Source organism: Zingiber officinale, chromosome 4B (genome assembly GCF_018446385.1).
Source record: "Zingiber officinale cultivar Zhangliang chromosome 4B, Zo_v1.1, whole genome shotgun sequence".
NCBI lineage: Eukaryota > Viridiplantae > Streptophyta > Magnoliopsida > Zingiberales > Zingiberaceae > Zingiber > Zingiber officinale.
Window position 1 is genome coordinate 137,517,559 of NC_055993.1, and position 23,747 is coordinate 137,541,305.

General features: G+C 35.9%; 1 protein-coding gene across 2 annotated transcripts in view; it reads right to left on the reverse strand.

Annotated features, from left to right (window-relative positions):
* Nucleotides 1–23,747, reverse strand: part of LOC121976979 (aminopeptidase P2-like) — a 40,612-nt gene that overhangs the window by 11,500 nt on the left and 5,365 nt on the right. For both annotated transcript variants that reach the window (XR_006110719.1, XM_042529432.1), the window contains exons 5-10: nt 16,403–16,575; nt 11,146–11,403; nt 10,264–10,415; nt 2,194–2,384; nt 1,336–1,444; nt 1,081–1,235 (exon numbers count right to left, since the gene is read on the reverse strand). Coding sequence is in view for 1 of the 2 variants with exons in the window: in XM_042529432.1 (XP_042385366.1) it covers nt 1,081–1,235; nt 1,336–1,444; nt 2,194–2,384; nt 10,264–10,415; nt 11,146–11,403; nt 16,403–16,575 (1,038 nt within the window). In the remaining variant the exon portion in view is untranslated. The remainder of the gene's footprint in view (nt 1–1,080; nt 1,236–1,335; nt 1,445–2,193; nt 2,385–10,263; nt 10,416–11,145; nt 11,404–16,402; nt 16,576–23,747) is intronic.

Sequence of the window (23,747 nt, forward strand, 5' to 3'; positions counted from 1 at the left end):
CCTAACTGGTCGCCCAGCTTCTACTTTGCATAACTCCTTCCCCGAAAGCCATCTTTGGACAATCTTTTTGCCGGGCACCATTGACTAGCAACCATTTCTGGCCATCCTCCAGCCACCTTCCCCTTCTCTTTTTATAGATTAGTTCTCCATCTTAGCTTGACTTTTTTTTGCACCCATTGGTAGATTTTTCCTCATTTAGTCTCAGCACTATACTTCCTCTTTTTATTGTGTTTTTTTTGCCGATCTCGTAGTTTTTTCTCATCTTTTACCACTATTCTGTTCAAGCTTCATCCTCCTTGCAGTAATGTATCCCTGATCCTCTCCTCCATCATCTTCTCTACCCTATTTCCCCTCTTTTAACTGTAATTTTTTTTTTTAATATGAGCTGTTTCTTTTCCACATTTTTCCTCTTCTACTACTCCAGAGGTGTAGATTTAGTTCTCATAGCGGACTATTATCTATCCATCATCTTCTTTAACTTGTTGCATTAATTATTGATTAACAATCTTGCATCTGTTGTTGGCTTATCATTCAGAGTCCAGTTTTTTTTAAAAAAAAAATGAGTCCAAAAAAGGTCCAAAAAGATGATCCCATCCACCCATTATTTTACAATAGGTAATTATTTTACAATATGTAAGCACGGGAAAGGATCCATCCTTTCTCTTGTCCGCACCTCCAAATAAACAGGGCATTAAGGACAAAGATTTATCCCCCTCATCCCATCATGTTGCATAATACTATCTTTCACAGAAATTACTACTTAAGATATCTGTTATAGAGAAATTAATATGAAAACATGTGAAGATAAACAGCAATTATGTTTAAGATATACTCAAACTTCAGCAAATCAGTAAATCACTTATGTTTTCTTATGTAAAACAGTGAAAGAGAAGGGGAGCCTTGGCGCAACGGTAAAGTTGTTGTCATGTGACCAAAAGGTCACGGGTTCGAATCCTGAAAACAACCTCTTGTAAAAAGCAGGTAAGGCTGTGTACAATGGATCCTTCCCCGGAACCCCGCATGGCGGGAGCTTCGTGCACCGAGCTACCCTTTTTATGTAAAACAATGAAAGAGTTTCACCTCAATCCGGATACCAAATGAATTGTCCTCATAGTATCCAGGTTCATTGCTAACAATCATGCCCTTTTGCAAAGCTGTTGTATTTCCATATCTGAAGCTTATACTTTGAGGCCCTTCATGGACATTTAATGCAGCTCCCACTCCATGACCTGTCCCTGCAACCATAGAAGGAGAAGTTTAACTGTTTAACCACTGGTATTTCACAACTAATATGTATGATTGATTTATTACAAAAAGAAAATGCAATAGACTTACCATGTCTATAATCAAGTCCAATTTTCCAAAGAGATGAACGTGCAAATACATCAAGAACAAAACCAGGTGTACCCTCGGGGAAAATTGCCTGATCAACAGCTATATGACCCTATAACAAGACAAACCTACTAAGATCAATGTGGCATAATACTATTGTTGAAAAGGGAGAAGGATATTAAAAACTTGCCCAAGTTTATATACTTTGGGTGTGTTTGGAAGCGATAACTTTTTAGATTCGAAGCACTTTTTAGAGGTAAATAAAACTAACTGTTTGACAAATCTCATCCCAAAGGACTTTTATCAAAAGAGTTAAATCTTTACATATTCAAATGATATAAGAGCTTGTATTATAAACCTTTTGGAGATGCAGAGTTAACTCTATGATTTTCAATAAGAACAAGATCAAATTCTCATGCAATTCAATTTTATTGCTTTTGTACATTCTGTCATCACCAGTTTATATTGATAACTTGCATTGGTTATTACAAAAACTATAAAATTTTCATTTTATTCCAACTAGTAAAATGAAGAGACAAAAAAATATTATGTAAAAATCGTTAACACTAAAACATATACGCCAGGTTGTTTTCATCACCATTTTTTTTATCTTTAAATCAATATTTAAAATTTTAGTAATTCAATGCATTATTTAAATAATTGCATAATTTGGGCTATCCAGTTATTATTGTATTTGCTTTTCTTTTTTCATTGCACAAACAAAAGGACTTTCTCATTAGGCATCATAACCAACAAATTGGTTTTGGATGCACTTATGTAGATTGCTCATAATGCAAATGTAATGTCAATGACTCAAATCCACCATTAAAAACAAACAACGTAAAAAAGTTGAATGGACACCTGGAGGACTCTAGTAAAGCATTCCTTTTGTCGGGCTGAAGGTTCGCCAAAATGCACTGTTCTTGTTATGTCAGTGGTACCATCAACATATTGACCACCACTATCTAACAGGAATAGGTTCTTATCATCAACAACGCTACAATTTTCTGAAGTTGGTTTATAGTGTATGATTGCACCATTTGCACCGTATCCTGAAAATAATTCACTTGCATTTCACCAAACATGGAAATAAGTTCCAAAAATCATATTATAACAAAACTATCTATGAGAACCAATAGATATCTTCATTGATGTGAAAGTAAACTCAAAATTAGCAACACCTGTTTCCCCACACATATATAATTCAAAAGAGAACATTTTAATGAAGTATTTTGAAGTAAGGTTGAACTCATCCTTCATTATTGGAAAGTTAATAGTATTTGTAGAGCTTAGGCAACGTTATGAAAGCACTGATCTGCATGATCAGCATCCCAGTAAAGTATCGGTTGCTGAATCTATAATCAGAACTGATACAAGCAATCAAATCGGATTGGTCAGGTTGCAAGTTACAACAGACCAACAAGCAAAAGTTAGAAGGCTCTGTTAGTAGCATGTGCAGGACAGGATAGAGAAGAGGAGAAAGGGCAGGGGAAAGAAGAGAGGGAAAATAAAGGTTCCAAAAAGAATAATTCAACTCGATAATTTTTTCTAGGAAATATTTTGTTCCATCCAAATATAAAAAGGAATGAATTTCAATGTGGATGTAGTTTGCTGAAGATGCCTTCTATGTTGCCAACTCAAATGCAAAATGAATAATGCAAATAAAAGTTGATCCAGCTCAGTAGGTGAAGTGTTAACAGTATAGGTTAACAGGGTATTGTACCGTGCGTTTAATCTTACACTAGGATTTTAGGCTTCCAATTTGATTAGTTTTATATATACGAATGTAATAGTTATTTCATTGGATATAACAACAACAACCAAGTCTTATTCTACCAAGAGGGTCGGCTATATGGATCCTTTTACGTCATTGAGCTCTATCTCCTATTATATCATCATCTATACTTAAATAAATTTTATCTTGTTTTATTTTTGCTACCCAAATCTTTTTTTTGTCAACCTCTTCCTCATTTGATATGCGTATTTGTCATAGTTTCGCATCACCTAACTGGAGCATTTATTGGTCGTCTAAGTACATGCCCGTACCATCTTAAACGTGTCTCTCGAAGTTTTCCCTCAATAGATGCAACTTCGACTTTCTCTCTAATACTCTCATTTCTTATTCTATCCATTCACGTATGTCCACACATCCACCTTAATATTCTCATTTCTACAACTCTCATCTTTTGCTCATGTGCTCGAGTCATAGCTCAATATTCAGCTCCATACAACATAGCAAGTCTAACTGCGGTTTTATAAAATTTTCTTTTAAGTTTTAAAGGTACTTTACTATCACATAAAACACTCGATGCCCTCCTCCATTTCAATCATTCTGCTTGTATTACATGTAAGACATCTCTCTCAATCCTTCTATCATTTTACAAAAATGATCCTAAATATCTAAAGCTCTCGGTTCCGGGCAACTCGTCATCTTTTATCTTAACAATTGTCTCATTATATCTAATATTGCTAAACTTAAATTCTATATATTCTGACTTTATTCTACTAAGCCTAAAACATTTCCCTTTTAGTATTTCTCGCCCAGATTTTAGTTTAATATTTACTCCTTCAGGTATTTTATCTACCAAAATAATATCATCTGCAAACAATATGCACTATGGTACTGTTGGTCCCGGTGCAACTCGCAAGAGGGGGTGAATTGCTTACAAAAATTAAACAAGTCCTTTCGCGATCTTTGGATTTGATTAGTTATGCATAAGTAATTGAACAAAATAAGAATACATAAAATAAACTTTTAAGAGAATAGTAAGAAGGCTAGATTTACTTAGTTACAACCTAGGTGGTTGTTAATCCAAGGCGTTGAAGAAGCTCCACTAGAAATCTCCTTTGTTGAAGGTGGAGTAGCCTTTTACAGATGTTGACAGTTTAGAAAAAGACTAGAAAGTGATTACAGAAGTTGTTGTTGTTGAATTCCTAGTTCTAGGTCTTTTTATAGCCCCTGAAAAAACCTATCTGTTGCTCGGAGGCGCCTCTAGCAAGATAAGTTTTATTCACTAAAGATAAAACTTTATCTTCAACGAACAGCTATTGAAGGCACTTCCAACCGACTGGAAGGCGCCTCGCATGACTATTGAAGGCGCCTTCCATAAAGTAGATCAGCCTTCCATACGAAGGCGCGAGGGCGCCTCCAAGCCTCTTGGAGGCGCCTTCCATGAAGCAAATTAGCCTCTTAGCTGATCTTGTTCACATAGGTGATGCTTCAGTTAACCGGAGTTGAGTTATCCGAACCCAACTCCGACCACCTCGAGCAGACTTCCTCCTCGACTTCTCATCCCTCGAATGTCGCGCACGTCCTTTTAGTCCACCGATATACTCTTCCACAACACCTTGTCCCTTGGATGCACTGAGTCTGTCGACTCCCTTCCTGTTCCATCCTTCTCGCTAGTTGCGTCTTCTACTCTACTTCTTGTGTTCCTAAGCTCCTGTGAGGATCAAACACAATAGGACCTAACTAGACTCGGTTGATCATATCAAAACCAACCCGGGATACTTACAAGTACTGTGTTTTGAATATGTGTAGTGAGTTTGTCCATAATTAGTGTAAAAAGATAGAGTTAGCGTTGATCCTTGATGTAACCCTATGTTTATTGGAAATGTTTTAGTTACTCCGCTTGAAGTCTTTACTCTAGTCGTTTCTGTTGGAACCCCAAGGTGTTTTGATGTGATCAAACAAGCTAAGTTAGGTCATGCGTTTGTTTAACCCTTGTGTCTAAGTGTGCAGGAGCTTAGGAACACAGGAAGTCGAGCGGAAGACGCGGCTAGCGAGAAGGACGGCACGGGAGAGAGCCGACGGGCTCGGTGCGTCCGAGGGACGAGGTGACCGCGGAAGAGTACACCGGTGGACGAGAAGAACGTGCGTGGCGACGAGAAGCGAGGAAGGAAGGCTGCTCGAGGAGAAGGCGGAATTGGGTTCGGGTAGTCCAGAAGGCCGAGATCACCCAAGCTAATGGAGCCGAGCGAACAGCCCGGATCGAAACGAGCTAAACCGGAGCGGTGGAACCGGACCAAAAGTCAACAAAGTTGACTTAAGAGGTCCGGGCGCTATTGAGCCCGGAGCTGATTTTGATCGGGATCGCGTCAAACGCGATCGGATCGTTGGGGATAAATTTTATCCTCCGGCGCCGGAACTCCTTCCAGCGCGACGATCTATAAATATAGTACTGGTCTGCACATTAAGAACTCACTTGTAATCAATTCCTTCTTTCAATTCTGTTCTTTTCATTTGTGCTGTCAACGTTGTAAAGAGGCTACTCCGCCCAGAGGAGAATCAGATAGTGCGCTTACATTCCTTGGATTAGCAATCCCCTGATTGCAAACCAAGTAAAACTCTGGTGTCTGCTTTTCTTTACTTAGTCTCTTTTATTTACTTATTACAAGTGTTCATTATATAGTTGAAATCCGAGAAAGGTTCGAGTTTTATTTTGTAGGGCAATTCACCCCTCCCCTCTTGCCGGCCTCCAAAGGGACCAACAAGTGGTATCAGAGCAAGGTTCACTTCAGGAGGACTAACCGCCGATCGAAGCAACAAGATGGCCGGACCAAGCATCGTCCCACCAAAATTCGAGGGGAACTTCGCAGACTGGAAGCGTCGTATGGAGGTATTCCTAAAAACAGATTTTGAAATTCGGTTTATTATGAAATATGGTTTTTTTAGCTCCAATAGATAAAGATGGAAAAGAAAAAGAAGAGAGCGATTGGACAAAGAAGGAGCAGAATGAGTCGGTAGCAAATGCGGAACATCACTGCCGTGTTACCGCCTCGAAGAGGTCAACCACATCGAAACTATTTATCTGCTAAAGAACTTTGGGAGAAGTTCTTGGAACTCCACGAAGGCACGTCCGAAGCAAAGCTCGCTAGAAGGGACATCCTCCGCAACAAACTGATGAATATCCGTCTGGAGAAATGTGAGAAAGTAGCCGGTCTACATGCAAAGGTAAAAGAACTAGTTACTGGTCTCGAAAACCTTGGTGAAACGGTAACAAACCGAGACACTATACGCTACGCGCTCAACGCGTTTCCAAGAACTCAGGAGTGGACATCAATCGTCGATGCTTACTACATCTCAAAAGACCTGGAGGTAAGTACTTTAGAAGAGTTGTTTTCTACTCTTGAATTACACGAAACTAGATATGCAGAGATATCAAAGGACACAACCCAGACTATAACCAACAAGGATGAACCCGAGTCAGACTCCGAAGACGATCAAGAAGCGTACATGGTAAGAAACTTTAAAAAGTTTTTTAGATCTAATAAATTTAAAATGCAGAATAAAAAGAATCAAAAAGGTAGAAGAAAGGTACGGTGCTACCAGTGTCAGAAGGAGGGACACCTAAGAGAAGACTGCCCATAACTCAAGAAGGTCAAAATGAAGACACCCAAGAAACACAACCTAAAAGCAACTTGGGATGACACTTCTTCATCTGAATCAGAAGCTCAAGAATATGCGGGGATTGCACTGATGGCAAGCCACAAAGGACAAAGTACATCAGAACCCAGCATCGATGAAGGGGGAGCGACCTCAGATGGAAGTAGCGAAGCAGGGGGAGATTCAGGCTTCAAGTCTGACATGGTAAGTGCGGTATGCCTCTTACCCCCTGATGAACTTTACTTTGGTATCAAAGCTATGACTAAATCCATGTATAAATTAGAAAATAAAAATGCCAAATTAGAAAATGAAATTTTAGAAACAAAGAGAATTTTGGCAAAATCATGTCTTATAGAGGATTTTGAAAAATTGAAAATTGAAAATGAAAAACTAAAAGAAGAAATAGAAAGATTGAAAAAATCTAATTGTTCAAATATTTCTACTTTTAGAAATTATAAATGTTTAAATTGGTATTATAGATTTCATCAAAGTCAAATTAGAAATATATCAAAAATCTATATACCTAGGAAATACTTGGTCAATCCTGTGGGTAGGAACCTCTATTGGGTTCCAAAAACCTATTTAATTTAAAATTAAAATTAGACTTAGCATTTTCAGCAAGAAAATTAAACAACTAATTTCTTTATGAGGCTTTGTCTAAGGAAGTGGTTGTTGCTCCAATAACCAAGAAGGCCTAGTGCCTCGCCACGACCTGGAAGCCAAGTATCGAAATGAAAAATTTAATTGATTAACTGAAAAAGTATTAATTTAAATTACTTAATGCTTTAAAAGAGTTATTCAATTTGTGTTAGAAAATATTTTAAAAAAAATTTTAACTTAACTTAGAAATTTTTTATTATCTTAGAAATTTTTATGAAAATTGACTTAGATTTTTATAAAAGTAAACTTAGAGTTTTTTTTATAATATTGCCTTATCATTTTTTTAAAAAAAATTGACTTAGAATTGTTTCTTATGAATATTCACTTAGAATTTTTTTTTTGGGGAATGCTGAGATAAGTTTTAAAACTTCAATTTTTTAACACTTATGACTGATCTTATCTGAAAAATATTTTTTCGAACAAAAAAGTCTGAAGAGTGTATTTCCTTAAAGACATTATTTTACACTTGAAAGTTCATGTTTGAAATAACCTTAACTTGTTTATAACCCCAAATTTTATGTGATCAAAGGGGGAGAAGTATGTTAAGTCTAGAGGGAGGTACTATAATTTTTCAATTGAAAAATATTTGGACTTATTTGAATAAAAATTATTTTTATTGCATATGGTTACCCTAACTTAACTTGGGTTGCTCACATCAAAAAGGGGAGATTCCCCAAGGTGTTTTCATGTGATCAAACAAGCTAAGTTAGGTCTGCGTTGTTTAACCCTTGTGTCTGAGTGAGCTTAGGAACACAGAAGTCGAGCGGAAGACGCTAGCGAGAAGGACGGAGAGAGCCGGCGGGCTCGGTGCGTCCAGAGACGAGGTGATCGGAAGAGTACACCGGAGAAGAACGCGTCGCGTTCGAGGGACGAAAACCGGAAGGAAGGCCGCCGAGGAGAAGGTCGGAACATGAGTTCGGGTGAGCCCTATTCCGGAAGGCCGAGATCACCCAAGCTAACGGAGCCGGAGCGAACAGACCCGGACCGAAACGAGCTAAACCGGAGCAGTGGAACCGGACCACAAAAAGTCAACAAAGTTGACTTAAGAGGTTCGATCGCCCGGAATCATTCCGGGCGCCCTGGGCGCTATTGAGGGTCCGGGCGCCCGGAGCTGGATTTTGACCAGGATCGCGTCAAACGCGATCTGATCGTTGGGGATAGAATTTTATCCCCTCCAGGGCGCCCGGAACTCCTTCCAGGCGCCCGGACCAGTACTATAAATATAGTACTGGTCTGCACATTAAGAACTCACTTGTAATCAATTCCTTCTGTTCTTTCAATTCTGTTCTTTTCATTTGTGCTGTCAACGTTGTAAAGAGGAGAATCAGATAGTGCGCTTACATTCCTTGGATTAGCAATCCCCTGATTGCAAACCAAGTAAAACTCTGGTGTCTGCTTTGCTTTACTTAGTCTCTTTTATTTACTTATTACAAGTGTTCATTATATAGTTGAAATCCGAGAAAGGTTCTAGTTTTATTTTGTAGGGCAATTCACCCCTCCCCTCTTGCCGGCCTCCAAAGGGACCAACAGTTTCATCCTCGTACATATCCTTAATTAATTCAATATATGTTACGCTAACACCTCTCTTTTCTAGAATTTCGCATATAATTTCTCTTGGGACTCTATTATACTTTTTCAAAGTCAATAAATATCATGTGTACATCTTATTTTTGCTCCCAATATTTTTCAATTAATTGTCTAAGAAGATGTATAGCTTCTATTGTCAACCTTCCAGACATAAACCCAAATTGATTTTCGGTCATCGTGATCTTCTTAATCTTTTTTCTATTATTTTTTTTCAAAGTTTTATGGTATGACTCATTAGTTTAATACCCCTATAATTTACACAATTTTGTACGTCTCCCTTGTTCTTATATAAGGGAACTAGAGTACTTATCCTCCATTGATCAAGCATTTTTTTCGTTTTCAATATCATATTAAATAATTTTATAAGTCATTCAATACCTTGTTTCCCTAGGCACTTTCATACCTCTATCGGAATATCATTTGGTTCAACGGTTTTTCCATTGTACATCCCATTTAAAGCTTGTTCTATTTCTGAAGTTTGAATTATACAGTAAAAATTTAAATTTCTATGCTCATTTGACCTACTTAAATAGTTAAATTTCCTAAGTTAAGTTGGTCACCTAAACCTTCATTAAAAAATTGATGAAAATACCTCTTCCATCGCTTTTTTATTTCTCCATCGTTTACTAGTACCCTATTACATTCATCTTTAATACATTTTATTTGGATAAGATCTCTTATCTTCCTTTCGCTTACTTTAGCTATTCTATAAATATCTCTTTCCCCTATTCTGTAAATGCACTACAATATTTGCTTCCCCTATTTATGTAGAATTTATATATTATAATTAGAAACAATTTATATTTATAATAGTTTTATAATTTTATTTACACTTTAGTTTAACATTTGTTTTTCACTTTTCTAGAAATGGTGACAAGATTGCAGAAAACTATTTTTATCTGCCATGTAATTAGTGCCCTTTTGTGATAAATTTTAGAACGGTGGCAATGAGAATTTAATATTACATACTCTGCTGTTTGGATTAAAGGAGGGATAATTTTGCAACTTCAGTCTGGAAGGCATAATTTCAGTGACCGGAAACTGTGGGATGCAATTTAAGAAATAAGCAAAGATATGCGTGTGATTTGGGAATTTTTCCAAACTATAAACTCATCTAAAAATTTATATTAGTGGATGAAAAAAGAGGTCAAAGCCTAAGAACGTTATACTATATAATAATATCTAATGAGGTATTTCCTTGATCTTGAGAAATGTTCCTGATCAGCTGCTCATTATTATGGTGCATCATAGATAATATATATATATATATATCAACATCCATCTAGAAAAACACTTACCACTAATAGTATCAAAGCTTGTATCTAGAAAGCCAGACTGTTTTTTTCGAAAATCAAGCAGTTTATCAGCAATTTCTACTTCTGTAAGTGGCATCTTCTTGGAGATTTCTTCTTCCATCCAAGCCCAAAATTCAGCTAAAGCTGCAGCATCTCTACAAGAAGTGGACATTTAGCCAAATCTATGTACAACCAAAGTCAGAATTAAATGCTGATGTGCCTCTGAATATGATGGCATACCCCTTTACAACAATATAAAAATTAACTATTTCACTGAGAAAATTGAAAAGTGATGTAATGATATAATTCTTCCAGTGAAATGTGAAATTTGCAGCTAGTAAAAGGAATTGAAAAATAAAAGAGCACATGATTGTATTGAAAATATGAAAACGGGTCTATATATAGCAGAAGAACATCAAGTAAGCTTAGTGTGTTAGCAAGGCTAGCAGGAAGGGAAACCAAACAGACATCTCAAACGAAAGGAGGAATCCTGGATTTTCAAAGGCAGAGGAAGGAAACATGTAGCTTTATTCATTTCAAGTTATAGATGCCCACCCCTAACCATGTGCATGGGGTCTTAAGTTTCCAAAAACTAGCTCAATAATTTCCCTCCTCCATAGTTGAACCATTTTAGATCCCACCTTAGGTCACAAGAAGTGCCTAGCATTGGGTCTTCAGTCTACTATTTCTTTACTATCATTAAGAAGTCCATAGATGTCTTTTTAACCACTTAATTGCCTATGTAATCCACTTTACATTCAAAAACTTTCATATGAAGTATGAACTATGAAGTAATGCTTAGATGTGTGTCTTTGCAGCATAGCTCTCGCTGGTCAAGATAATAAACTGATAAAGTGGCTGCATCAAAAACAAGATACTCTTTACCTTAAATGTGCATTCTGCATCCCCTCTATCTCTGCTCTATTTTTTATTGCTTTAGCTATGGTAACTGGTGAAACCTTGTACACTCCACATGACTCATTATTATAAACATCCTGGCTGTTTGTTGATGAACCATCTCTTGTTTTTTCTCCTTTTCTAGTCATTTTATTATGTTTATCACATGCTGCTTCAAAGATGCTAACAATTGCAGCATTTATACTTGATGGATCTAACCAGAGCTTAGAACCATTTCCAGCCAACCTACAAGAAAAAGATGGAATTAGAAGGCAAGTAAGCAAAAGATATCCTGGTTATTGCCATGAGTGACTACATTTGATAGGCAAAATATGATCTGGAATGAATTACAACCATGTTTTAGTCCATTTTGAGAAGAATTTAGTACAAATCTCCTTCAGAAATAAAAAAAACAATCTTTTAATGTTTTGTTTATTATAATTTTCTACGTGGATATTTGTCAATGTAAAATTTGCACACATACTTTCCTATGGAGAAGCAAGTGCATAGTAATACAACACACTAATGAAACAGGAAATGGAGTGCATCATTCCATATAAAGAGAGGTTGAGAGTTGAGATATGAATTCCGTGGCAAGCTCATGTTAATAGTCACTCTTCATTTGATGATTTAAATTTTGGAATTGAATCAGTTCAAATTGGGTGGTTATAGAAGTATTTTGGTTCTTTTGGTCAAGGATGATGTTATACCTTAATCTTAAATAAAATAAACTAGGGATGATTGAAAATTTCTGGATTGATGCTCAACTCGCATTATTTTTGCAAATTTAATCTGTAACGAAGTTTGTCGTGTGTTGGATTCTCATGCAATCTGGGCTTGAAACAGATTTGAATAGGAGCTGAACCAAGGCAAAATAAGGTGAACCAGGTGGTTCAATTGAGCTGAACTAAGCCAGGTTAAGATTGGTAAATTAGGTATAAGATTGGGTTAAATTTTATCCAGTTCATAATACCCAATAAAAGCACTAATAACCTTTGACAATTTTAAGACAACTTTGAAATAATCTTAAACACCAAATTATCTAGCGCGTTATTCTCACTGATTGTTAGGAACAAATAATCATGGAAGCAAAAAAAAAAACAACAAAAACAATGAAGAAGAAAAGACAAAAATAATAAAGAAATAGGATCTAACGAGTGATGCATTTTGTATGATTCAGCAAGTGTACCTATATCTGCGGCCACATGAGAAAGAATGCGTAATCTATTGCCATCAAACATCACCTTAAATTATCATATAAATATGAAATTGTTAACACCTTTTTATATCATGTCATAATTAAATTGTTTCAGAATTAAAGAGGTGCAGAATTAGAATCTCTCAAAGGAATGAGAGGAGGTTGCTGGGTGATTGAATAGAGGCAGGCAAGGTGAGAAAAAAATTGCAAAATAACAATTTGTAAGTCATAGCACTATGCTGAGCTATTGGGAATAATCTTGATCAGCACGTGAAGCATGAAGTCTCATCTAGAGTGGCATGCTAGTTATATCACATGGTAGAAGATCCATCTAGCACCCAACTAGCATATGATGCCTCCACATATGCTTGGCATGTCATGTCTCAAGCAACAAGGATAGAATCTTGAAACCTTTCTTGCACCTTGCCACACCAGCATCAGTTGCATATCCAAGCGCCCAAGCACCACTTAGTGGGTGATCACAAGCAAAGGTAAGTGGGATTGGAAGATTATCGTGATCCACTCAAAAGAGAGAGAGAGAATAAGCATGATACCATTGGAGAAAGAGGAGATAAACATTGAAAGCTTAAAGAAATACTCTCTTTTTTAAAAATAAATTTAAAAAAAAATACTTAAACTAGTCTGTATTATATTGTACGAAAGCTAATTTACCAAATGGGAAAGTGACTAAATAAAAGAATATACATATTAATTTTTTAAATCGCCAACAGGAAGATACAATGGAGACAGCCTCTTGCAACGGTAAAGTTGTTGTCATGTGACCAAAAGGTGGTTCAAATCCTAGAAGCAGCCTCTTGCAAAAAACAGGGTAAGGCTGTGTACAATGGATCCTTCCCCGGGACCTCGCATGGCGGGAGCTTCATGCACCGGGCTGTCTTTTTTTTTTAACCAACAGGAATATACAAGAGATAAAAGAAGCAAACAACATAATTAAGCTTTTAGGCCTAGTTTTAAAAAAAAGGATAAAACAAGCTCTATTTGAGCTAACAGTTTTATTAGGGCATGACACTCTAGTGTAATTATGTGATGCAGGAGGATTGATCTTTTCAATTTTTTTAGTAAATTATTTTTTTTATATTTTTTGATATTTTAGATATTTTTGATAATTTTTATCTTTTATATTTTTGGATTTGGAGTCCGTTAGGGATTTTAGGATTGTAAGTCTATTAAGAATTTTTCCTTTCTATTAGAATTTCTTGCCTTTCTTTGCACGTTAGAAATTGGGGTCTATATGTTAAATTTTATTTTTCTTTTTTTTCTTAGGGGTTGAAGTCTAAATAAGTGTTTGTTTAGTTATTTAAGAGATTATCCTCAGTTATTAAATAATTTATTTTTTTTTGGAAAAAATCTAGAGATGATTTCTCTTCTTATTTTCTCCTCAAATCCTCCTTTTCGTTAGCCCATAGGATAATCGCTATCCTGCTCTACGTCAGTTGGTATTAGAGCAGGCATATTTCAATTGAGGAAGTCGAGCATCAGATCCAATGGAAAGGTCATCATGATCGTGGTCGGAACAAGCAAGTTCTGACTGAGGAAGCTGAGCACCGCAATCTTAACATTCAGGACATGATGTTGAGGATTTCCAGAGACAAATAGCATATTTAACCGTGTGTAGCGGTGATGACTTATCTTGAAAATCGTAAGGTACATGATCGAGAGGATCGACATTGAGATCTCTACCCAAATTTTTTAATACGTCACAAACTGAGAATTTTGTTGATTGAATTAACGAAGTGGAAATAATTTTTTATTATGAGGAAGTATCCAATCGTATGAAAGTGAAATTTGTTGTCGTCAAACTCAAGGGCCTAGCATCAACGTGGTGGGAGCACTTACGGCATTCACAAGACAGATAGGGCAAAACCAATATCTGATTGGGAAAAGATGAAGCAAAAGACGAAAGGTCGCTTTCTTCCCTTTAGTTACACTCAAACTTTGTTCGAGGGACAATCATGTTTCGCTATAGAGGACGACAGCTTCGACGCCCAAGATGACCGGGACGGATTTGAAGATGATTTGGAGGAATTTGATCCCGATGATTGACCAAGATACTGGTGATAGTCTATCAAAAGTCGTGTCAAACTTTGGCAATCCAAAAATTGACATGGACACAAGAACATCTATTCACTGGGATCATGGTAATGCTGGTGGTGGTTCTATTGCTTGTCAATCAATAGAGGGGAAAATACAAAGTTAGCTTCAACAAACAATTCTGACAAACCAAAACTTGACACGTCAATTATTGGTACAAATGACTTTTCTCAGTTGCCTTTGCTCGAAAGCAATCTCAGCTCCTGCTCTTTTGACACTCAAGATGAGACTCAGTTGCCTTTGCTCGAAAGCAATCTTAGCTCCTACTCTTTTGACACTCAAGATGAGAAGACATATGACGGAAAGGAGGATGCCCCACCAGGTTTAAAGACAGAAAGCCTCATCGGAGAGTCGACTTCCTCTGACGGTGAATCTGACCCTTTGTTCAAACAGTCCGACTCAGCGGATCCAAAGGAAAAACCCGACGAGGATGGTCTGAAGCCAGATACGGCGATTGACGGAGACAGAGAAGATGACGATACGGCGGATCCTTCATCCAGTGGAGACGAGAAGTTGGCCGAGTGCTCATACAACAGGAGCACAGTCAGTCCAGAGGAGGGTCGGGTGCCCTGGCTACGGGCAACGGGAGAATTCAATGTCAAGTCTAAAGGTGGGGATTGGGAGAAAGGAAAGAAACCTCTACTTGAAGGGGAAGAGGTCACGAAGCAGACATTGACTAAGATGGCTATAAGTGAGCAATTGAAGGAAAGACGAGTTGAAGAAGTGGTTGAAACTTGCCAAAACGTTGGATTACATGGAACGGGCAAAGAGGGAAGAAGAGGCCCAACTCATTGAGCAAACCTTCAAACATTGCTTGGTGGAGAAGGAAATTCTTCATGAACGGGAATAACTGAAAGAGATAGAGCTGTGGCAGGAAGCATTTGGCGCAGTTGAAGATATCCATGTTTGATGAGTATTCCGAAGCCATTATTAATGGTGGTATACTATGCAAAGTTAACAGATATTTGTTGGTCTCAAATAGAAATCTTTATTATGCATATGCCTAGCCGAAGCTTTTCACTTTGCAAAAAAGCTATAATAAGAACTTATCAACATAAGTGCAACAGTTGCTAGGGAGTTTTGTCGAGTTGATACCAAATGATCGTCTTCGGGCTGCCACCTGACACTACTCTGAATTCAAGAACGAATTCTTTCAACCTAAGAATGTAGGAGGATTTGTTGGGTCTTTTTATTCTTTTTAGTAAATTATTCTTTTTTGTAATTTTTGGATTTTTTTGTATTTTAGGTATTTTTGATAATTTTTATCTTTTTATATTTTTGGAATTTTGAGTCCGTTTAGGGATTTTAGGATTGTAAATCTTTTTAAAAAATTTCCTTGATTTCTTTCATTTTTTACAAGGAATTGGGGTCTATATGTTAGGATTTCTTTTCTTTTTTTTGTGTGTGTCTTAGGGTTTGAAGTTTGTTTAGCTGTTTAAGGGATTATCCTCAGTTATTAAATAAAATTTCCTTGTTTTGGCAAAATCGAGAGGATGGCGGGTTCTCTTCTTATTTTCTCCTCAAATCCTCCTTATCCTGCCCAGCGTCACTATGAATGTCTCCTAAACGAATGTCTACTTCTGTAGTGACTAATTCATCTCAACGAGTCAAGAAAACCACAAGTATATGGATGCACATGAATAATAAATTAAATTGACATATGAATAAGCTATCATATCAAATTCAACTTTTCATTCTTTATTTTAAAATATTACATAAAAGCAAAGCATCATAAATATCTGAGCCATTCATTTTCATTTATAGAAGTAGGCCATTTAAATAGCAGGATATTTGGTCCTAAGTGCACTCTAAATTTAAAATAATATTTAAAAATAATGCAAAATTTAATTAAAAGTATCTTGAGAAAATATGCACATGCTCAGACAATGTATAGCTTTTTTTAAAAAAAAAAGGTCCCTAAATGCTTCAGATTACCTCTCTATTTCAGGAAGAATAGCTCCATATGGTCTGAGATCTACTCCAGATTTACTCAAGTGGTCCTTCACCTCCTTGGTGATTTTAGAATTATCAATAAACAATTTGGCGCTGCTAAGCTCCACTAATAAGTAGGCGTAGAATACAGGTGAATGTGGAACATCACTTCCCCTCTACAAAGGTAAAATAGGATGTCCATCTAATCAAGGCACTATAACATTATTGAAGTCGAAGCAGAAAAAACTGAAGTTAGAGGCAGTAAAAAAAAACATTCAATACATGAAATTTCAAACAGATTTCATTGTCTTAAGCAAAATAAATGAAAGTTTTCTATAAGAAAAAGGAACTTAACCTACTTAACCCGTGAAATTTTGAACAGATTGCATTATCTTAAGCAAAATAAATGAAAGTTTTCTATAAGAAAAAGAACAAGGAACTTAACCTATTTAGCTGCTGTGAGAACCACGCATTCCGTTGAGCTCTGGTATAATTATATTGTTAAAAACTAAGCCGTGTAAGATTTCAGATTCAAAATTTATTCAATTGATTCACAAAGGAAAAAATAGAGACATTTCCAGTGGTTAAGAAAAAACAATAATACAGAACAATAAAAGAATTTGGCCAGCTAGATCCTTCAAATTTCAAATGAATACAAATTACCAGCAAAGGCAATATAGCGTAAGTACCTCATGGTAGTTTTGATATGATCAATCGAGTTAAGTTAGGTTCTGTTTGTGTTTGATGCCTTATGTCTAAGTGTGCAGGAACTTATGAGCACAACAAGTCAAGCAGAAGACGTAGCTAGCGAAAAAGATGGCACAGGGAGTGAGTTGACGGACTCGGCAGTGCATCCAAGGGACAAGGTGTTGTGGAAGAGTATACTAGTGGATGACAAGGACGTGTGCAACGTTCGAGGGACAAGAAGCCGAGAGGAAGCCTACTTGAAGAGAAGGTCGGAGTTGGGTTCAAGTGAGCTCAACTCCAGACGGACGAAGTATCACCCACACGAAGAAAAGTCAACTCCGAAGTTGACTTTAAAGTCTGACAGTAACTGCTGGAGGCGCCTTCAAGAGGATAGAAGGCGCCTTCAAGACCTGGTCATAGAAGGCGCCTTCAAGACCTGGTCATAGAAGGCACCTTCAACGATATAGAAGGCGCCTTCAAGCTCATGGAAGGCGCCCTCAAGCCTGTTGGAGGTGCCTTCAAGAGCCGTTAGCTGAAGATAAAGTTTTATCTTCAGCAGAAAAAACTTATCTCATTGAAAGCGCCTCCGAGCTACGGATAGGTTTCTCCAGAAAAAACCCCTGGAGTTAAAAATTTAACAACAACTAAACTACAAGTCTTGTAATCACTTCCTAATATTTCTTGTGAGCTGTCAACGTCTGTAAGAGGCTACTCCGCCTTTAAACAAGGAGTTTTTCTAGTGGAGCATTTTCAAAGTCTTGGATTAACAACCGCCTAGGTTGTAAGCAAGTAATTCCTCATCTCTTCTTTATTTTAGTTATTCAGTTTATTTTTATTTAAGTCAATTGTGCTTACTAATCAAAGTCCAAAGAACGAGAAAGGAGTTGTTTTATTTCTACAGGCAATTCACCCCCTCTTGTCGGTCACACACCAACAAGTGGTATCAGAGCAAAGACAACCGAAGCAAACAAGACGATAGCTGGACCAAGTATCTACCCGCTAAAGTTCAAGGGGAAGTTCACCCTATGGAAAAAGCGAATGGAGGTATTTTTTAAAACTGACTTTGAGATTTTATTAGTAATTAAATACGATTTTGTAGCTCCAAAAGATCAAAAAGGCGAAGAAAGAGAAGAGTAGCTTTGGACAAAAGAGCAAACAGATTTTGTGATAAATGTATGAGCCAAATTCCACCAGCTAAGTGTGCTACCACCTCAAGAAGTTGGCAGGATTAACACCTACAAATCAGCAAAGGAACTTTGGGAGAAGTTCCTGGAGCTACACAAAGGAACGTCCGAAGCAAAGCTCGCAAGATGGGACCTACTCCGAAACCAACTGAAGAACCTCCGGTTAGAAGGAGAGTCTCGGAGAAAAGGTAACAAACCGAGATTCATTAAGGTATGCTTTGAATGCTTTCCCTAAAACACAAGAATGGACGTCTATAGTTGACTCCTACTATATTTTTAAGGATTCAGAGGTAAGTTCATTAGACAGTTTGTTTTCGACTTTAGAACTTCACGAATCTAGATGTGCAGAATTAAAGAAGAAGCCAAGTCAGACAATTGCCCTGAAGGCAAGAACGGACGATTCAAACTCCGAATCATAAATCAACGAAGACGAGACAGCCTTAATGGTAAGAAATTTTAGTAAATTTCTTAAAGCTAATAAATTTAATAAGTTGTTGGCGAAAAACACCTTCGGAGCAAAAGAAAAGTTCAATGCTACAACTGTCCTTAATTAAAGAGGAAGGAGAGAGACAAGGGTAAAAGACAAACAAGATCGAAACACAAGAACCTGAAGGTGACATAAGACGATTCGTCGTCATCAAAATCAAAGTTAGAAGAGTACGCCGGATTAGCCCTGATGGCAGACTACCAAAGGAACGATGAAAGTTCCTCAGAAATGAGCATCGACGAAGGGAAAGAATCTTTAGAAGAAAGTAGCAATGAAGATGAAGCATCAGACCACGAGGTAAGTGAGGTATAAGTCTTATTGCCTGAAGAATCTTTTAAATTTATTAAAATGCCTTCCAAAAACATGCTAAAATTAGAAAATGAAAATGCTAAGCTAAAATTAAACTTAGCAAATTCATGTCCTTTAGTAATGTTTGATAATTTGAAAATTGAAAATGAAAAATTGAAAGCACAAAGGAAAAATTGAAAAACAACTATGATGGTGAAAATTTGAATATTCTACGAAATTCAAATTTTAAGAATTATGAAGGGCTTAATTGGTATTTTAGATTTCCCAAGGGCTAAATTAGAAAAATCCCTAGAAATCATATACTACAAAATCTTTTGATTAATCCAGTAGGAAATAATTTATTTTAGATATCAAAATCATGCTTAGCTCAATAAATTAATTTCTATGCATGCTAGAAAATTAATTTACTTAATTTATTCTTTTTGGTAAAATCAATTATTTTGTCAACTTTCTAGCTCAAAATTTTATCGGTGCAAAATGAAAATATTATCTACAAATAGAAAAATTTTCAAAATTTTTTTATTGTTAAGTTATTTTCTATGAATTTTCAACGAAAATCGTATTTTGAAAATTAAAAATATTTTGCAGACTTATTTTTAAAAACTTTTTCTGCAATAAAACATGATGTTCACTATCATAATAAAAAATTTCAACATTTTTCAAAAATTATCCGAATTATAACAAATTTTTTTTGCTGAAAATAAAATTTTTATTATTAAAAATTATCAAATATTATTTTTGAAAACTTTAATTTTTTCTGTGGATAAACATTAAATTTTACATATTCAGAAAAATTATCACAATTTTTTGTAATTATATTCTATTTTTAAGCATTTAATTGTTACAATGAATATTTCTGCTCAAAAATTTTATTCTGATCAAAATTAAATTTTTTTTGTCGTGGAAAATTTTTCCACTGATCTAACTACTTCCGTTTAACTTTGATAAAATTTTCAGAATTTTTTGAAACCGTAAATAATTTTTAAATTTTTTTTGTTAAAACAGAGAATTAATTAGTAAAATTGAGAAGTTTTTAAAAATTATTTTTGAAAAATATTAGTTTACTGTTAATTCTATTCACAAATCCCTAGAAAATTTTTCAAATTTTTCTAACTGTTTTTGCTATTTTTTTTCTATTTTTTTAATGTGATCAAAGTGGGAGAAATAGGAAGTAAGTTAAGGAGTTTTTTACTTAATTGCAAATTCTTGTTACAATAACAACAACAACAAAGCCTTTTCCCACTAGGTGGGGTCGACTGTATGAATCCTTTTAAGCCATTGAGCTCTATCTCCTATTATATCATCATCTATATTTAAATAAATTTTATCTTGTTTTATTGTTGTTAACCAAGTCTTTTTTGGTCTTCCTCTTCCTCGTTTGATATATATGTTTATCATAGTTTCACATCGCCTAACTGGAGCATTTATTGGTCATCTAAATACATGTTCGTACCATCTTAAACGTGTCTCTCGGAGTTTTTCCTCAATAGATGCAACTCCGACTTTCTCTCTAATGCTCTCATTTCTTATTTTATCCATCCTAGTATGTTCGCACATCCACCTTAACATCCTCATCTCTGCAACTCTCATCTTCTGCTCATGTGCTCGAGTTATAGCCCAACATTCAGCTTCATATAACATAACAGGTCTAACTTCGGTTTTATAAAACTTACCTTTAAGTTTAAGAGGTACTTTACGGTCACATAAAACACTCGACGCTCCCCTCCATTTCACCCATCCTGCTTGTATTCTATGTAAGACATCTCTCTCAATCCCTCTATCATTTTGCAAAAATAACCCTAAATATTTAAATCTCTCGGTTCCAGGCAACTCATCCTCTCCGATCTTAACAATTGTTTCATTACTTCTAATATTGCTAAACTTAAATTCCATATATTCTGTCTTTAATCTACTAAGCTTAAAACATTTCCCTTCCAGTGTTTCCCTCCAAGATTTTAGTTTAGCATTTACTCGTTCACGTGTTTCATCTACCAAAATAATATCATCTGCAAACAACATGCACCACGGTACTGTGTCTTGAATGTGCGCAGTGAGTTCGTCCATAATTAATGTGAAAAAGATAGGGACTTAGAGCTGATCTTTGATGTAACCCTATTTTTATTGGAAATGCTTCAGTTACTACGCTTTACTCTGGTCGTTACATCCTCATACATATCCTTAATTAGTCCAATATATGTTAAGGTAACACCTCTCTTTTCTAAAATTCTCCATATAATTTCTCTTGGGACTCTATCATAAGCTTTTTCTAAGTCAATGAATACCATGTGTAGATCTTGTTTTTGCTCCCGATATTTTTCAATTAATTGTCTAAGAAGATGTATAGCTTTTATTGTCGACCTTCCAAGCATGAACCCAAATTGATTTTCTGTCACTGTGGTCTCCTTTCTTAATCTTTTTTCTATTACTTTTTCCCAAAGTTTCATAGTATGACTCATTAGTTTAATACCCCTATAGTTTGCACAATTTTGTACGTCTCCCTTGTTCTTATATAAGGGAACTAGAGTACTTATCCTCCATTGATCAGGCATTTTTTTCGTTTTCAATATCATGTTAAATAATTTTGTAAGTCATTCAATACCTTGTTTCCCTAAGCACTTCCATACCTCTATCGGAATATCATCTGGTCCAACGACTTTTCCATTGTGCATATCATTTAAAATTTGTTTTACTTCTGAAGTTTGAATTCTACGATAAAAATTAAAATTTCTATGCTCATTTGATCTATTTAAATTACCTAAGTTAAGTTGATCACCTAAACCTTCATTAAAAAGTTGATGAAAATACCTCTTCCACCGCTCTTTTATTTCTCCATCATTTACTAATACCCTATTACATTCATCTTTAATACATTTTATTTGGCTAAGATCTCTTGTTTTTCTTTCTCTCACTTTAGCTATTCTATAAATGTCTCTTTCTCCTTCTTTTGTATCCAATTTTTTATATAACCGTTCAAAAGTTTCATTTTTTGCTTCACTCACTACTTTTTTAGCTTCTTTCTTGACTAGTGTATATTTTTTTAAGTTTTCTTCGTTCTTACAAATATATAATTCTTTATAAGCTATTCGTTTTTCCTTTACTTTCTCTTGTACTTTCTCATTCCACCACCAAGATTCTTTACTTAGTGGTGCATGTCCCTTTGACTCACCGAGTACACTTTTAGCTACTATTTTCAACTTTGATACCATCTTATCCCATGTTGTATTAAAGTCATCGTATATTTCACCTAATACTTGTACTTCTACCTTCTCCTTAAATATATTTTACATCTCATCCTTTAACTTCCACCATTTAATTCTAGAATTGTATATATTTTCTTTCTGTTGATACTATGTTTGAGGCGTATATCCAACACTACTACCCTATGTTGGGTAGTTAAGCTTTCTCCATGGATGACTTTGCAATCTTTACAAATCTTTCTATCCTTCTTCCTAATCATAAGAAAGTCAATTTGTGATTTATTATTCCCACTTTTGAATGTGACTAAGTGTTCTCTTTTCTTAAAAAACGTATTAACTAATATAAGGTCATATACTATCGCAAAATCTAATATAGATTTCCCTTCCTCATTCCTCGTTCCAAACCCATAATTCCCATGTACTCTCTCATATTCCTCATTTTTCACTCCGACATGCTCATTTAAATCACCTCCTATTAAAATCATTTCATTTGGTGAAATATTTTGTAATATTTCATCTAAGTCCTCCCAAAACCTTGATTTGGTAGCTTCATCTAATCCTACCTGTGGTGCATATACGCTAATTATGTTCATAGTTTCTTTTGTCACTATTATCTTAAGGGCTATAATTCTATCCCCTTTTCTAACTACTCCTACAACTTCATCCTTTAACAAACTATCTATAATAATACCCACTTCATTTCTTGCTTTACTCTTTCCAGTGTACCATAACTTAAAACCCGAGTTCTCTATCATCTTTGCCTTCTCGCCTATCCATTTTGTCTCTTGTACACACAAAATACTAATTCTTCTCCTAATCATCATATCTACTACCTCCATTGATTTACCAGTGAGAGTTCCTATGTTCCATGTTCCAAATCTTAGATTATTAGGTTTCCTATCATATTTGTTCTTATCCAACCTATGGTGTGAGAACTCTTGCCTATTTAACACTACACCCAAGTTCTCATAGAGATGTAACGGTCCTTGCTAAGATGTTACAGTCGGACTCTGTAACGCGAACTCTTGCATATTTAGCACTACACCCGAGTTCTGGAGATGTAGCGGTCCTTGCCGAGACGTTACAGTCGGACTCTGCAACGCGTTCCTTCCAGGGAACAACCTAGCATTAGCACAATAGTTTAATGGATTCATTCATTGAATATTTGTCATAGTTTGACGCTGGATAATTGCAAATTCATTTCCTTAGAACCAGTTATTTTATTTTGGGTTAACCCAAACTTTAACTTAAGTTGATGCACATCAAAAAGGGAGAGATTGTAAGTACCCCGTGATAGTTTTGATATGGTCAATCAAGTTAAGTTAGGTCATGTTTGTATTTGATGTCTTGTGTATAAGTGTGCAGGAACTTAAAAGCACAAGAAGTCGAACAAAAAACGTAGCTAGTGAGAAGGATGGCATGGGGAGCGAATTGATGAGCTCGGCGGTACATCCGAGGGACGAGATGCAGCGAAAGAGTACACC